The sequence below is a fragment of the Salmo salar genome, chromosome ssa29, assembly GCF_905237065.1.
Source record: "Salmo salar chromosome ssa29, Ssal_v3.1, whole genome shotgun sequence".
Classification (NCBI taxonomy): Eukaryota; Metazoa; Chordata; class Actinopteri; order Salmoniformes; family Salmonidae; genus Salmo; species Salmo salar.
Window position 1 is genome coordinate 10,621,979 of NC_059470.1, and position 16,212 is coordinate 10,638,190.

The following is a 16,212-nucleotide window of genomic DNA, read 5'->3' on the forward strand; positions in this document are numbered from 1 at the left end:
CCAGGTGTCTTTTATACAGGAATCGAGCTGAGATTAGGAGCACACTCTTAAAGGGAGTGCTCCTAATCTCAGTTTGTTACCTGTACAAAAGACACCTGTCCACAGAAGCAATCAATCAATCAGATTCCAAACTCTCCACCATGGCCAAGACCAAAGAGCTCTCCAAGGATGTCAGGGACAAGATTGTAGACCTACACAAGGCTGGAATGGGCTACAAGACCATCGGCAAGCAGCTTGGTGAGAAGGTGACAACAGTTGGTGCGATTATTCGCATATGGAAGAAACACAAAAGAACTGTCAATCTCCCTCGGCCTGGGGCTCCATGCAAGATCTCAGCTCGTGGAGTTACAATGATCATGAGAACGGTGAGGAACCAGCCCAGAACTACACGGGAGGAGCTTGTCAATGATCTCAAGGCAGCTGGGACCATAGTGACCAAGAAAACAATTGGTAACACACTACGCCGTGAAGGACTGAAATCCTGCAGCGCCCGCAAGGTCCCCCTGCTCAAGAAAGCACATATACATGCCCGTCTGAAGTTTGCCAATGAACATCTGAATGATTCAGAGGACAACTGGGTTGAAAGTGTTGTGGTCAGATGAGACCAAAATGGATATCTTTGGCATCAACTCAACTCGCCGTGTTTGGAGGAGGAGGAATGCTGCCTATGACCCCAAGAACACCCTCCCCACCGTCAAACATGGAGGTGGAAACATTATGCTTTGGGGGTGTTTTTCACTAAGGGGACAAGACTACTTCACCGCATCAAAAGGAAAGATGGACGGGGCCATGTACCGTCATATCTTGGGTGAGAATCTCCTTCCCTCAGCCAGGGCATTGAAAATGGGTGGTGGATGGGTATTCCAGCATGACAATGACCCAAAACACACGGCCAAGGCAACAAAGGAGTGGCTCAAGAAGAAGCACATTAAGGTCTTGGAGTGGCCTAGCCAGTCTCCAGACCTTAATCCCATAGAAAATCTGTGGAGGGAGCTGAAGGTTCGAGTTGCCAAACATCTGCCTCGAAACCTTAATGACTTGGAGAAGATCTGCAAAGAGGAGTGGGACAAAATCCCTCCTGAGATGTGTGCAAACTTAGTGGCCAACTACAAGAAACATCTGACCTCTGTGATTGCCAACAAGGGTTTTGCCACCAAGTACTAAGTCATGTTTTGAGGAGTGGTCAAATACTTATTTCCCTCATTAAAATGCAAATCCTTTTATAACATTTTTGACATGCGTTTTTCTGGATTTTGTTGTTCTGTTTCTCACTGTTCAAATAAACCTACCATTTAAAATTATAAACTGATAATTACTTTGTCAGTGGGCAAACGTACAAAATCAGCAGGGGATCAAATACTTTTTTCCCTCACTGTAACTATCGTATGCATGCTCATATAAAAACACATTTTGGAGCTGTATTGTTATAGAATACTGAGCTCAGGTACTTTTGCTGTGCCGGTTATGCAATCAGTGCCAAGTCTTCATGCAGTACAGTAATAGATATTTTATTCATGTAAACTATGACATATGCCTGCTTCAAGATGGAACCTTGATCTCATGCCATGGTGCGTATCAATAATTGTATATCACTGAGCAGTTTTAAATGTATTTACCTCACGTAAAGTATTTATGCAAGTAAAATAATGGGTTTTCAACCCATGCCATCAGTTTTTCAGAATTTTGCCCGATTGCAGAGGTTCTGACGTGTTGGATCTCTCACCACACAATTTCACTGAGGTGTATTCACTAGACATCAAATGGAAGGAAACGGACCGAAGCGTTGAGGGACTACCCTGAACTTGTCCAATAAAACATTTTGCTACTTTTGTGCACTAATGAATAAGTTGAGCCTTCATTGTCTCTATGACTGTACATGAAGCCAAGGGTGACGTAAGGTACCAAAACCCTGTCATATGTGCCAAACATATACTCTTAAGTGCATTGTCTCATGTCATTGTGTAAGAATCTGTAAATGAAATACTATAAACTAATCAAATGTATTCTGGCTAATAAATACTTTATTGAAAACAAGGTGTGCACAGAGAGTCAGTCAATACAGTTTCAGCAGAGACTGTTTCGGGTTACAGGTATATATCAGTTTAAACAGCTGAGAGCATGACATGGAGTAGCAGTGGTCCATCGAGCCACTGCAACAATGAAGGCAGAGCCCACTCGTTTTTCCGTCGCGGTATGGACCAGAGCTAGACAGGGCGCAGATACAGTAAAGGCAGGTTGGTCATGCGGAGAAATGTTAGGCCTCATTCACTATCATTTAGAAGGCGGGAAATGCATTTACAATCCAGTTTAATTCATTAATAAGCATTCTATACAGTAGAAGTAGTTGATCGGAGGCTTAGGGCGTCGTTCAAGCTGTACCACTGAGGCGTTAGATTGCGTGATAGAAACGTTAAGGTCATTTCCAATTGAGCCGACATATGCAACATTTACTGTGAACGCGGTCTCCACTAACGTGGGAATATTGCCTTTCAATTTAAATCACGCTGTAATGCTGAACTTCGGCAATATTCAATTCCGAGTGTTACAACAATCTTTCCTCTCAGTCAACAGTTGACACATAAGCATAATTCATCAGACCGATAACATCTGTATGTACCTGGTCCATTACAACAAAACGAGAATTAATTTAAGAGAATTACATACGATTTAGGGTCAGGATGGGTTATTTCAACTACCAGTTTGTGCTCTCCGACAGCTATATGCTTCCATACTGAATGGGCTTACACTAGTAAATTCCTACCCTTGGGGAATATGAAGATCATTCTCAGCAGCAGCACTTAAGGTCATTAACCATGCATTGCATTCGCTTTGTCAAAAGAGCAAAAGTACTTGCATTAAGGAGTATTGATACTGTAGTAGGGTTGGAGGGTAAGAAAGAACTTGGCTCCATTTTAGAACATCGGGAGACAGTAAGATACAGCATACCTCCTGCAATTGAGCTTTGCGTTATGTCTGCTTCGTTATTAAAAAGGCGGTACACAGCAAATTCGCCAGTGTTTAATCAGTCTTAAATGTAACTGTTCCAGTGTCTATACGGGGTCCACACTTTTCAGTGTTAAATTAACACACTGGTTACTGTAAAGCCTTAACTCCTTCAAATACTAGAAATGTTACACAACAACAACAAAAAATCAACACTAGGCAACACTGGCCGATTTGCTGTGTAGGTTCACTGTGATGTTGCTGAGATAAGCGATGCGTGACGATAACAACGACAGATTGTCCGGTCCTAGTTACATCTTCCTCATCTGAGCCATCAGCTCCTCTAGACTCTGTTCCGTTTCCTCCACCATCTCCCCTTCTGATGTCCCCGTCTCCTGGAAAAGAATACAAATGGCATTATTAGTCTAAAACTTACTTGAGATGCCTTACTGGAGCAGTGTTTAGCAGGTGTGCCTAGTGGCTTGAAGACCCCGGGTTCAAGACCAACAAGGAGCGCCGCGTTGTCGCCATTCGTTAAGAAATCGCTACAATAATATAGTATTTTTATACGGTGTGCCAGGTAGTGACCTTGTCAGGGATGGTGTAGGCCACAGTGATGCCCTCTGGGAGGTCAGGGACTGGGCCGGAGGCGGCCTGGAGTTCCTCGTCTGTCTGCTCCGACACAAGCTCAATACCTAACAGAGGTAAAACCATAGGTCAGAATGGTAGCTAGACAGGATCACTTAGTATGGACAACACATTTAGGCAATATCAACACTCTAGCTAACTCACCCCAGTCGTTCTCCTCGTGAACCACCACCTCCTCCACCGCCTGCTCTACAACCTTTTTCGGCCGCTCTGCCTCTTTTTTCTTTGGGCCATAAAGCGCAAACACAAACACAACTGAATTACAACTGTACCAGGTCATGTACATCCCCTCACACAGCCCAGATCATGATATATGAGAGCGAGAGAGAGAGAGAAATATATATATATTTTTTTTTAAAAGGCCTCCTTGGTCAGTCACCTTATAGTCGTCCTGCTGTTTCCTGCAGTGGCGGTCATCGCACGTGGGGTTGGCCTTCATGGCCATAGTGGGGAAGAAGTCCTGCATAGCGTTGTAGCCCAGGTAGTGACTGACTGTGCCAAACTTCAACAGGTACCTGAGGACCACAACCCACAGTTAGAGTATCTTCATAGGAAACCCTGTTATGGGCATTTGTGAATTGTGGGCTATGATCAGGGTCATACTCATTAGGGCGCATCGTAGCAAAACCCTTCACACCAGAAAAACCAAGTGTTTCTTATTTGGACAAGTTCAGGTAGTCCCTCCCGGTTTCAATACGTTGTATTCCGTTTGGTGCCTAATGAATATGACCCAGGGCTCATTTACAAACGAATGTCTTCCAGATCTTACTTGAGGACGTTTTGGACCAGGATCCCTGCCACCACGCCCATGGTGGTGGGTAGGCTGGCAGCGCACACCCCCTCCCTCTTCAGGGTCTTCTCATCAATGTTGGCCGCCACCACCAGGGGAGGAGCACACTGTCACATGGAGAAGGATATAAGTGCATTGCACGGCATTGACGAAAATCGCCCAAAAACAGGGCCATGTTCAGAGGATGCAACATCACAGAACGTTCGGATAGAAATGTACCGCGTAGGACAGACGTTCAGAACGTTTCATCACTGAATACACCCCCAGGTGATCATTTTCAACTCCATATCATCAACTAATGTCATCTATGGCAATCAAAGCTTGTGTTTTGGGTGAGTTTACAGACATCAATTTATACGGGGTAGAGAACAATGTTGCTTAGGAAACTGGCAGAACAAAAAAAAAAAACATAAGTTTAGGCATACGGGTGGAAGGGTGTTAGGGGGGTGAAAATTAATTAGGGTTAAGGTTCAGAATAGCTTCAGTGAATTAAGATGAGGGTTATGGAAAGGCATAAAAGTTAACATTGGGCAAGCGTAACACCATCTGCCGCAATTCATTTTCTGACACTGCCTATTGCCTATAAAGTAACTGTGTGTTGTGACATACTGCGAAGCAGGCCGTCTCCCCAGGGATGATGAGCTGGATATGTCCAGACACGGCATTCTCACTAACACCCGACTCCATCCAGATCTGACTCAGCTCGTTACATGCCTAGGCAGCAAGAAGATGACCAACATACGTCATCTGATCTTCACCAACTCAATAATGTATGTTTTATAGTCAGGGAATGAGGGATATATGTTAGTACTGACTGTGTTGATGGCCATCCGGGCCTCAAAGTTGTCCACACAGCTCAGGACCAGGTCCACAGCCTTTCCATCTTGAAGTGCCCCATGACTGAGACAACACAGAGAGTACTTAAGAACAGGAGAGCATACAGACTGACCTTGTAGTGAACATTTGGATAGATATATTTTTTTTTACATTATTTGTAATGTAGGCTACCCTGTGGTAGAGATATAGGATCTTAATTTGATCACCCTGTTGCAGGACAACATTTGAGGTTCAAAAAAGGCTTCTGAAGTTTATACATTTCCCACTTTGAAATTTCAGACTTGATTTGCCCTTACGAAGAATATATCAACCCCTACAGACATAACTCACATTTCTTGTTGCTGCAGGATTTTTATCCTGCTGTAGCAAACTGGCTGAAATTAAGATGCTATTATACAGTATCAGTCAAAAGTTTGTACACAGCTACTCATTCAAGGGTTATTCTTTATTTTTACTATTTTCTACATTGTAGAATGAGTGAAGAAATCAAAACTATGAAATAACATTTGGAATCATGTAGTAACCCCCCGCCCCAAAAAATGTGTTAAACAAATCAAAATATATTTTATATTTGAGATTCTTCAAAGTAGCCACCGTTTGCCTTGACAGCTTTGGACAGTCTTGGCATTCTCTCAACCAGCTTCACCTGGAATGCCTTTCCAACAGTCTTGAAGGAGTTCCCACATATGCTAAGCACTTGTTGGCTGCTTTTCCTTCACTCTGCGGTCCAACTCATCCCAAACCATCTCAATTGGGTTGAGGTCAAGTGATTGTGGAGGCCAAATCATCTGATGTAGCACTCCATCACTCTCCTTCTTGGTCAAATAGCCTCTCAAAGACTGCGGTTGGAACCAAAAATCTCAAATTTGGACTCATCTGACCAAAGGACAGATTTCCACCAGTCTAATGTCCTTTGCTCGTGTATTTTGGCCGAAGCAAATCTCTTCTTATTGGTGTCCTTTAGTAGTGGTTTCTTTGCAGCAATTAGACCATGAAGGCCTCAATTCACGCAGTCTCCTCTGAACAGTTGATGTTGAGATGTGTCTGTTACTTGAGCTCTGTGAAGGATTTATTTTGGCTGCAATTTCTGAGGCTGGTAACTCTAATGAACTTATCCTCTGCAGCTGAGGTAACTCTGGGTCTTCCTTTCCTGTGGCGGTCCTCATGAGAGCCTGTTTCATCATAGCGCTTGATGGTTTTTGCGACTGCACTTGAAGAAACGTTCAAAGTTCTTGATATTTTCCGTATTGACTGACCTTCATGTCGTTTCTCTTTGCTTATTTGAGACGTTCCTGCCATAATATCGACTTGGTCTTTTACCAAATAGGGATATCTTCTGTATACCACCCATACCTTGTCACAACAGAACTGATTGGCTCAAACGAATTAAGAAATAAATTCCACAAATTAACAAGGCACACCTGTTAATTAAAATGCATTCCAGGTGACTACCTCATGAAGCTGGTTGAGAGAATGCCAAGAGTGTGCAAAGCTGTCGACAAGGCAAAGGGTGGTTACTTTGAAGAATCAAAATATTTGTTTTATTTGTCTAACACTATTTTCGTTACAACATGATCCCTTATGTGTTATTTCTTAGTTTTAATTTCTTCACTATTTTTCTACAATGTAGAAAATAGTAAAAATGAGTAGGTGTGTCCATCTTTAGACTGGTACTGTGCCTCTCTAGACGCTGAAACTTTAACCAAAATAACCCCCTTTCTAGATAATTTGACGTGACTTTGTGTTTATTTCAGAGTTGTCCTCATCATGTACATTACAGTATCCAATGTCATACAATTATGTTATCTAATGAACTTGAGAGTCAGAGAACAGAGAAAACACTCATGCTGTATGGAACAGCACAGCGGAACAACTGAATACTGAAAACACTCTGTACAAATGACCACACGAGCAGCATGGCACTTAGGAGAGGACAGCACTTCTCACCTTATGCGATCCATGAAATGTGCAAAATTGTCCATGGTGGTGATGTTATAGTTGTGGGTCTCAAACTGCACATCTGGGTTGATAGTCCTGTTAACAATTGTTTAATATGAAAGCACCTTATAGCGACATGATATCATATAAAACAATGTAAATATCTGGGGTATCACTCAGCAGGACACAACTCCACCCCCCACCACCCCCAGGTAACTGTACCTGAGTGTGTGGTCCGCTGCCTCTACTTTGCTGAGGCCAGCCTGGTGAGGCTGGAAGAAAAGCCTGTTCATATTGGCCAGCTCCACTTTGTCATAGTCAAACAGGATGAGCTGTACAAAGAGGAGGCGCGTAAGGCAGAATGACGCAACGCATGTTGCATTGATGGACATTGTCCATCGGAAGCATAAGGTTTGAAACAAATGATATAAAGATATGTTGATGTAGTAATGTGAAGTTTGTATTACCTTACCAATGCCACATCTTGTGAGCATTTCTGCAGTGACGCTTCCAACTCCTCCAACACCCACCACAGCTACAGTGAACGTCCGGATTTTCTGTTTAACAGTAGGATAGAAAGGTATGCCATGTTATTGTCATATTAGATCTGTATAGAGTTTTAAAATTCCAGAAATCCAGGAATCCTGCATCAGGGATTTCTTCAATATTGGTGAAATACTGGAATTGGGTAACATTTGTGTGTGTCAGATAACAATAGAATGTAATATATTACCTCATAATCTTCAACAATGCCCATTCGCTTCAAAGCCATCAGACGACTGTAAGGTAAGAACATGTTGAGGTAAGCAGTTTACACCATATGGGACGTGCCGGCCCTTTTTCTGGGGTGTCAACCAGATCAGGTAGCTAGTCTTAGGTATTTATTATCACAAATGACGCCATTCGCTGCCGTTAGATTTCGACAGTTTAACATAGATAGCTACCTGTAAGGGTTTGAGTCCACTACTTCAGCACTCATTTTGTCGATCCTTGGTCTGTGATGAGGATGGTTGTTGTCAGCAGGTCCCTCGGCACACATTGCCGTACATCGCTTTTGCTTACACTTGATCAACTCATTCTCCAGCTCTCTCACTCGTAGCTTCAGTTCTTCGACTGAGGTCATGTTTCTACAAGGAATAAGGCACACTAACTTCTCCGTTGTTCAAATGTAAAATGCCTAGATTGCAAAGCCTTAAACAATTAAAGAAAGATTACAAGCGATGGATGACTACTAGTACACGTCTACACAGCTCGAATCAGCTGTCAGCCTGAGTTTCTGTAAATTACGTCCGGGCGGAAACAATCTGCGGTGAGTAAAATTGTTCCTAGTGTGCACGATCTCTACGGCATCTGTAAATTCTACCATCGCTCTGTGCGTGCCTTCAGCAAATAATGTGCTTTTACAGATCTGTGAAATGAGCTCAGTCGCGCTTGCGGTAACGGTTTACAGAAAACGTCAAACATGCGCTAGGTTTGATCTGTAGTGCACTGATACTCACCTATGTCGACTGAAACGAAACAATTCGACTATCTATATTGTATTAATTGTACCTTTGCTTTTTCTAATGATTCATCCACACTGAATTATGGAAGACCAAACAACTCCTGTTCGTGAACAGCACATGTTCAACATTGTCAATCTTCAGCGATATCTAGCTGGAAAGACATAAGGAGTGTCCAACAATGACAAGCTCACTGTCAGACAATGCAGGTAAGTTCAACTTTTCGCTAAAGTGTTCCATAGAAATGTGGTAAAATACATGTAATGAAGCATGTCATTACATTTTGTGAGTCACGGTCCAAGCCTTCGTGTCTGATCATTTCAGTGCTGGACAGTTTCTTAAAATGTATTTTACCTTTATTTAACTAGGGAAGTCAGTTAAGAACACATTCTTATTTTCAACGACGGCCTAGGAACAGTGCCTTGTTCAGGGGCTGAACGACAGATTTTTACCTTGTCAGCTCGGGGATTCGATCTTGCAACTTTTCAGGTTGCTAGTCCAACGCTCTAACCACTAGGCAACCTGCCGCAACAGTCCAACCCCACTTTTCCAGTGAAGGCTCCTAAGAGGAGGGAGGGGAGGACCGGACCATCCTCCTCAGTGAATTTCATTTAAAAAAGTAAATTGTAAAACATTTAAAAAGTTATATTTTTTAGATTAAACTATACAATATATATATATATATATATATATGAAACGCTATTACCGCGCACCGCTAACCAACTAGCCATTTCACATCGGTTACACTTGGTGACATGATTATATAATAGCGTTTCAATAGTGTGACTTCACTCGCTCTGAGACCTGAAGTAGTTGTTCCCCTTGCTCTGCAAGGGCCGTGGCTTTTGTGGCGATGGGTAACGATGCTTCGTGGGTGTCAGTTGTTGATGTGTGCAGAGGGTCCCTGGTTCAAGGCGAGGAGAGGGACGGAAGCTATACTGTTAATTGATTAAAACACTATTTTGCAAAGGTCTACAGTAGCCTCAACAGCACTCTGTAGCGAAGGACAGCTAACTTCCGTTCTCCTCTGTGTACATCGACTTCAATACAAAACCTAGGAGGCTCATGGTTCTCACACCCCTTCCATAGACTTACATAGTAATTATGACAACTTCCGGAGGATGTCCTCCAGCCTATCAGAGCTGTTTCAGCATGAACTTACATGTTGGCCACCCAATCAAAGAATCAGAGAATTATCGGGTACTGAAAGCGTAAGGTACAGTTAGCAAGCACTGCAGTGTATAAAATGTGGTAGTTGACTAAAAGAGAGAGAAAGACAATAGTTGAACAGTTTTGAACAAATGAATTTCTTTCTAAATGAAAGAGAAGCTAGAGAGAGAGATTTTGTCTCTTTTTTTCACTTTCAATTTCTCTTACTTAGCTAGCAAATGCAGCTAGCTAGTTTAGCCTACTGAAACAGGCTTCACAGAGGGGTGCTATGTTAGCTAGCTGGCTATGACTTTCCAACACAACATTGGAACTCTTCCAAGTCAAGGTAAGCTTTTGGTATTACAAATGTATTGCCACCGGGGCCTGCCGGTGTAACTGCTTACTGACTGTACACTGTAACGTTACTGCATGATTGTAGTGGGTTTACTAACACATTAGTTATATTATCTATGCTGACTATGACATTACTTTAGCTGATATGGTGACAACGAAATAGGCTGTGTGTAGCGGTTTGGCTTGGATTTTTTTATTTTCTTCGTCTGGTCACATACAGCTGATGTGTTGTGCATTGAAGTCCACAAGCCAAGGGAAGAGGTGAGAGGAGGAGAGCACATAGATGTGACAAGCAGTACAAAGTGGCTGCTATGAAAGTGACCTGTGTTTACGTGTGATCAGGGGTAAGGAAGGCCCAAAAAATTGGACTCCAGTCACCCAAGTCATAGACTATTCTTTCTGCTACCGCACGACAAGCGGTACCGGAGCAACAAGTGTAGGTCCAAAAGGCTCCTTAACAGCTTCCACCCCCAAGCCATAAGACTGCTGAACAATTAATCAAATGGCTATTTACATTGACACTCCCCCCCTTTGTTTTTACACTACTGCTACTCGCTGTTTATTATCTGTTATCTGTTTATTATCTAGTCACTTTACCCCTACCTACATGTGTAAATTACCTCGATTAACCTTTACCTCTGCATATTGACTCTGTATCTGCACCCGCTCTATATCCAGTGGTGTAAAGTACTAAAGTAAAAATACTTTAAAGTACTACTTAAGTAGTTTTGGGGGGTATCTGTACTTTACTATTTACAGTACCAGTTAAAGGTCTGGACACATCTACACATTTTTTGTATTTTTAACATTGTAGAAAAGTAGTGAAGACATCAAAACTATGAAATAACACATATGGAATCATGTAGTAACCCAAACCGTGTTAAACAAATCAAAATATATTTTGTATTTGAGATTATTCAAAGTAGCCACCCTTTGCCTTCATGACAGCTTTACACACTCTTGGAATTCTCTCAACCAGCTTCATGAGGTAGTCATCTGGAAGGCACTGCTCATTGACATAGTTGTTTTTGTTTTTTAGCTGTATAATTTATGTCCAATAGAGGGAGACAAAGTAGGCTAAACACCTGGCTTTGATGCTCTGTCAATGCTTTTAATTTTACACATTATGTTATGTATGAATTGCTCATATTTATTTGAAAGGATTCTTCTCTGTCTTTGGTGTGTTGAGGTGGACAGAGAGAATCGTGTCAGAAAGCCTTGTTCTCTGCTGGGTACCCAGTACCTCAGCCTGCAGCGGAGAGGGCAGCCCTGTTTGTGGCAGCAGTGGAGGTTCTGGCCCGTCTTCACTCCCTGGACCTAGAGGGGTAGGAGAGAGGGCCTGGCTACTGCAAGAGACAGGTAGAGGATGGATATCCTCCACAAATTCCCATCCCTGTCTCTTTTCAATATTTTTTATTGTCATTTTTAATTATATGGGAAAGCTGTACAACTGAATGCCTTCAACTGAAATGTGTCTTCCGCGTTTAAACAACCCTTCTGAATCAGAGAGGTGTGGGGGGGCTGCCTTAATCGACATCCAGTTCTTCGGCGCTAGGGGAACAGTGGTTACTGACCCAACGCTCACACCGCTAGGCAACCTGCCGCCCCATATACGGTTAACAGGGAGAAAAAAACATAATCAAACTGAGAAAAACGATACAGCAGTAACGGAACAAAAACAGCCAATACATAACATAATCCCTTCCATTCTCAATGTTCATAATTAAAGCACTTAGTATTTTTACCGTTTATTACCCAGAATTGGCTGATGAGCAACATGTCCACTAATGACAATCAAATGAAGTGGCTCTCGTCCATGGGGATTTTCGAGTGGACAACCTGATATTCCATCCTACTGAGGTAGTGTTGTGGGCCTTCCTCCGTCCCAGTGCTGATCTTTATCATAATGAATAAGATCACATGGACAGGTGGGACCTGATCGTGGATCATCTGCTCTGTGACACTTTATGAATACGGGCCATGCTTTTATTGAATATGGGGCTTGGTAGGGGGAATGAATTGGATGTGTGTTGGTGTATGCTCTCTCTCCAGGCACGTGTGGTGGCTGTGTTGGACTGGGAGCTATCCAGCATGGGCCAGCCAATGGCAGACCTGCCCTACTTCCTGATGCCCAACTATTGGCCCAGTAGCCTCAGCATCCTCAACAGCATGGGCAGCCTGAAGGGTGTGGAGGGTATAACCTCTGAACTCTTATATCTGACACTGTGTCACGTCCTGACCAGCAGAGGGAGTAGTTGTGTAGTATTTTGGTCAGGACGTGGCAGAAGAAGTCTGTATGTGTGTTCTGGGATGTCTGTTTCTATGTTGGTCTGTGTGGCTCCCGATCAGGGACAGCTGGTTATCGTTGTTCCTGATTGGGAGTCATATATTAGGAGTGTGTTTGTGGGTTGTTTTGTTAGCACTGCTATTATTGTAAGTATAGCCTGTTAACATGTCTTTAGTCATTCTTGTTTATTGGTTTCCGTGTTTTGCTTATTTCATTATCATTAAAAGATGAGTATTCACATCCCGCCTGCGATTTGGTCACTTCAACATTACGACAGCCGTTACACACTGTTAGAAATGCTGAAGGCAGCTTCTGATCTCTAAACCCTTAGTTAAAAGTCCCACTCCAGCTATTTTTGAACTTTTACTATTGAAAAACTGCATTCTAAGTATAAATACACTAATGTACACACACGCTAAGCTTACCATATGCTTCCCAGTCAGAACAGTTTGCGCATATATTGTTACTACATTTTGTGGCGTTTTTGTTCATTCTGGTCTTTGGCAGTTCACACATGCAAAATGTTTTCTTGAGGCAAGTCGAAGACTTCGGTGGCCACGAAGTCTATGTCCCTTCGTCTGTGATTGGTCAACAGTACTACTAGTAGTAGGAGTTGGAACATTTGTTGTCATTCAGCGAGAGACGACTAGTTTTCATGCACATTTTTTTCACTTGAGAAATACTTCATCAAACATCTTAGCTACTGTAGATGTAAAATTGCGCGACTAAGACCTCCTCGTCAAAATGAATGACAGATTTCTTGATTTATCTTAGATTAATTCTGACTATTTTGAGGAAGTGTTTCTGCCTATGTTGCTACGGTGGCTCAAGAGGGACAAACAACAGTAATATTGCCTATTTTCTAATTTTTCAAGCGAAGGGCTTTTGGGAGTATGAGAGCAAAGACAGTCGCTTCGCCTAGCCGAGTTCTGCTAGAAGCTAACCGAACCTATGTGTGCGGACGCCTTAAGTTTCCAATGTCTGTATTTCTCTCTCAATGGCCAGGTGTACCCACTCCTGGGGACCTGATCTCCATCTACTGCCGCTGCAGGGGGATCCCATCCTCTCTGCCTCAGCTCAACTTCTACCTGGCCCTCTCTGTCTTTAAGATGGCAGGGATTGCTCAGGTTAGTCTCTCTCTTTCACACACACACAAACATGCACGCAGAGTACATTAAGGAGTCTATAATTACTCCCCATAGAGCTGTGTGATAAGATGCACCTTTTCACTGACGTTCGATAGACTGGTGTAAATGAAGGAACACACAAACACACTGTAGCAGTTTCTCTATCTCCCAGCTTGTCATCTCTTTGGGGCTGTTCAGCTGAAGAGGCAGCTAATGAGCTCAAACTATTCCCAGGTCCACATTCTCATCTAATTAAATCTTATTAAGACACACACACACACACACACTTTTTTCTCTTGTCTGCTTTCATTATCTTTCGTCTGTACCTGAACACGGCAAACCAAAGCAGACTCCTGGGGTGGGTTCTGTAAAGATGAGAGGCTTAAATTGATTTTTTTTTTCTTTTTTTTTCATCAATATGCGTTGGCTTTCATCTATCTCTGACCCCCGGTTGAAAATAGACACCATTGGCATTTTCCCTCTTTCATGCTGATGGTAAAATCAGGAGGATCATCAATTCAGGAGGATCATAAGTGGATCACAGCGGATCATCAATTGTGATTTTTCTCACTTTATTCTGTCTGTCATTCTGACTCTATCTTCTCTTTCTCTCTCTGATTTAGGGCATCTATGTCCGCCACCTCCTGTGCAATGCCAGTGCTCCGAATGCTGCCCAGTTTGGCCAGAGTGTGGAGCCGTTGGCCCAGGTTGGGCTGCAGATTGCACAAAGGTATTTTGGTTCACATGATACTAAAACTACACCCTATCATCGCATTATTGTGTGTGTGCGCAATTTGTATGGGTGTGTGTTGCGAGTCTGTTTGTGTGTAGCCTCTCCAGATCTGTCCCTGCAGATGCCAGACTGTTTGTCCAGATGGCTAAAGGTCAGGCCCATGCTCCATTAGGTCACAGAGTTCATGAGACAGCACCCGCTTCCTTCTCAGCAGGTAGTGGTGTAAAGTACTTAAGTAAAAATACTTTAAAGTACTACTTAAGTAGTTTTTTCGGGTATCTGTACTATTTCTTTACAGTTTATAATTTTGACTACTTTTACTTCACTACACATTCCTAAAGAAAATAATGTACTTTTCACTCCATACATTTTTCCTGACACCCAAAAGTACTCGTTACATTTTGAATGCTTAGCAGGACAGGAAAATGGTCCAATTCATGCACTTATTAAGAGAACATCCCTGGTCACCCTTACTGCCTCTGACCTGGTGGACTGACTAAACACAAATGCTTTGTTTGTAAATTATGTCTGTGTTGGAGTGTGCTATCAGTAAATTAACAAAAACATTTGTGCCGTATGGTTTGCTTAATATAAGCAATTTGAAATGATTTATACTTTTACTTTTGATACGTACAATACCGTTCAAAAGTTTGGGGTCACTTAGAAATGTCCTTGTTTTTGAAAGAAAAGCACATTTTTTTGTCCATTAAAATAACATCAAATTGATCAGAAATACAGTGTAGACTTTGCTAATGTTGTAAATGACTATTGTAGCTGGAAACGGCAGATTGTTTTAATGGAATATCTACATAGGCTTACAGAGGCCCATTATCAGCAACCATTACTCTTGTGTTCCAATGGCAAGTTGTATTAGCTAATCCAAGTTAATCATTTTAAAAGGCTAATTGATCATTAGAAAACCCTTTTGCAATTATGTTAGCACAGCTGAAAACGGTTCTCTGATTAAAGCAATAAAACTGGCCTTCTTTAGACTAGTTGAGTATCTGGAGCATCAGCATTTGTGGGTTTGATTACGGTCTCAAAATGGCCAGAAACCAATAACTTTCTTCTGAAACTCATCAGTCTACGCTGTGTACTATCCCCTTCACAGAACAGTGCAAACTGGCTCTAACCAGAATAGAAAGAGGAGTGGGAGGCCCCGGTGCACAACTGAGCAAGACGACAAGTACATTAGAGTGTCTAGTTTGGTGTTTTGCGGGTACTATTTAATGAAGCTGCCAGTTGAGGCCTTGTAAGGCATCTGTTTCTCAAACTAGACACTACAGTACTTGGTCCAATTCATGTACTTTTTAAGAGAACATCCCTGGTCATCCCTACTGCCTCTGATCTGGCGGACTCACTAAACACTAATGCTTCGTTTGTAAATTATGAGTGTTGGAGAGTGCCCCTGGCTACCCATAAATTTAAAAAACAAGAAAATGATGCTGTCTGGTTTGCTTTATACAAGGAATTTGAAATTATTCATACTTTTGATACTTAAGTATATTTTAGCAATTACTTTTGCTTTTGATACTTTAAGTATATTTAAAACCAAATACTTTTACTCAAGTAGTATTTTACTGGGTGACTTTCACTTTTAATTGAGTCATTTTCTATGAAGGTATCTTTACTATTAGTATGAAAATTGGGTACTTTTTCCACCACTGCATATTTTCAAACTTATATGGGATCCGTAAATATGAATAAAAATGTAAAATTATGAGCCTTGTTTCGCCAAGGAGAAAGCACTGAGCTATTTAGGGAGAAAGGCAGGATCTATGATTAGCTGAGATAATGAAGGGGCTAGATATGCTGAGAGATGAGTCCTTTTTTGATTGGTCTGTCATGTCACAGGCTTCTGTCTATAACAGAATTGGGGCTTCCCTGGTCAGTATATAAATCAT

At 42.1% G+C, this 16,212-nt stretch overlaps 2 protein-coding genes across 4 annotated transcripts in view; one reads left to right on the forward strand and one right to left on the reverse strand.

The window, feature by feature from the left end:
- Positions 1-1,999: 1,999 nt before the first annotated feature.
- Positions 2,000-8,426, reverse strand: LOC106590118 (ubiquitin-like modifier-activating enzyme 5). The gene is made up of 12 exons (XM_014180716.2): positions 8,101-8,426; positions 7,890-7,935; positions 7,624-7,713; positions 7,379-7,488; positions 7,166-7,252; positions 5,197-5,281; positions 4,991-5,095; positions 4,361-4,488; positions 3,971-4,106; positions 3,736-3,814; positions 3,532-3,638; positions 2,000-3,338 (listed from the first exon to the last, which is right to left on the reverse strand). Exons 1-12 carry the CDS (start codon positions 8,277-8,279, stop codon positions 3,255-3,257), a joined length of 1,236 nt encoding a protein of 411 aa, XP_014036191.1. The 5' UTR covers positions 8,280-8,426; the 3' UTR covers positions 2,000-3,254.
- A 138-nt stretch (positions 8,427-8,564) lies between these two features.
- Positions 8,565-16,212, forward strand: part of acad11 (acyl-CoA dehydrogenase family, member 11) — a 42,993-nt gene continuing 35,345 nt past the window's right edge. The window contains exons 1-3 of one of the 3 annotated variants that reach the window (XM_014180720.2): positions 8,565-8,867; positions 13,454-13,575; positions 14,199-14,305. In XM_014180720.2, coding sequence (XP_014036195.1) covers positions 8,840-8,867; positions 13,454-13,575; positions 14,199-14,305 — 257 coding nt within the window. In that variant the 5' untranslated portion in view covers positions 8,565-8,839. The remainder of the gene's footprint in view (positions 8,868-13,453; positions 13,576-14,198; positions 14,306-16,212) is intronic. The other 2 variants (XM_014180718.2, XM_014180721.2) reach the window with 2 other exon arrangements.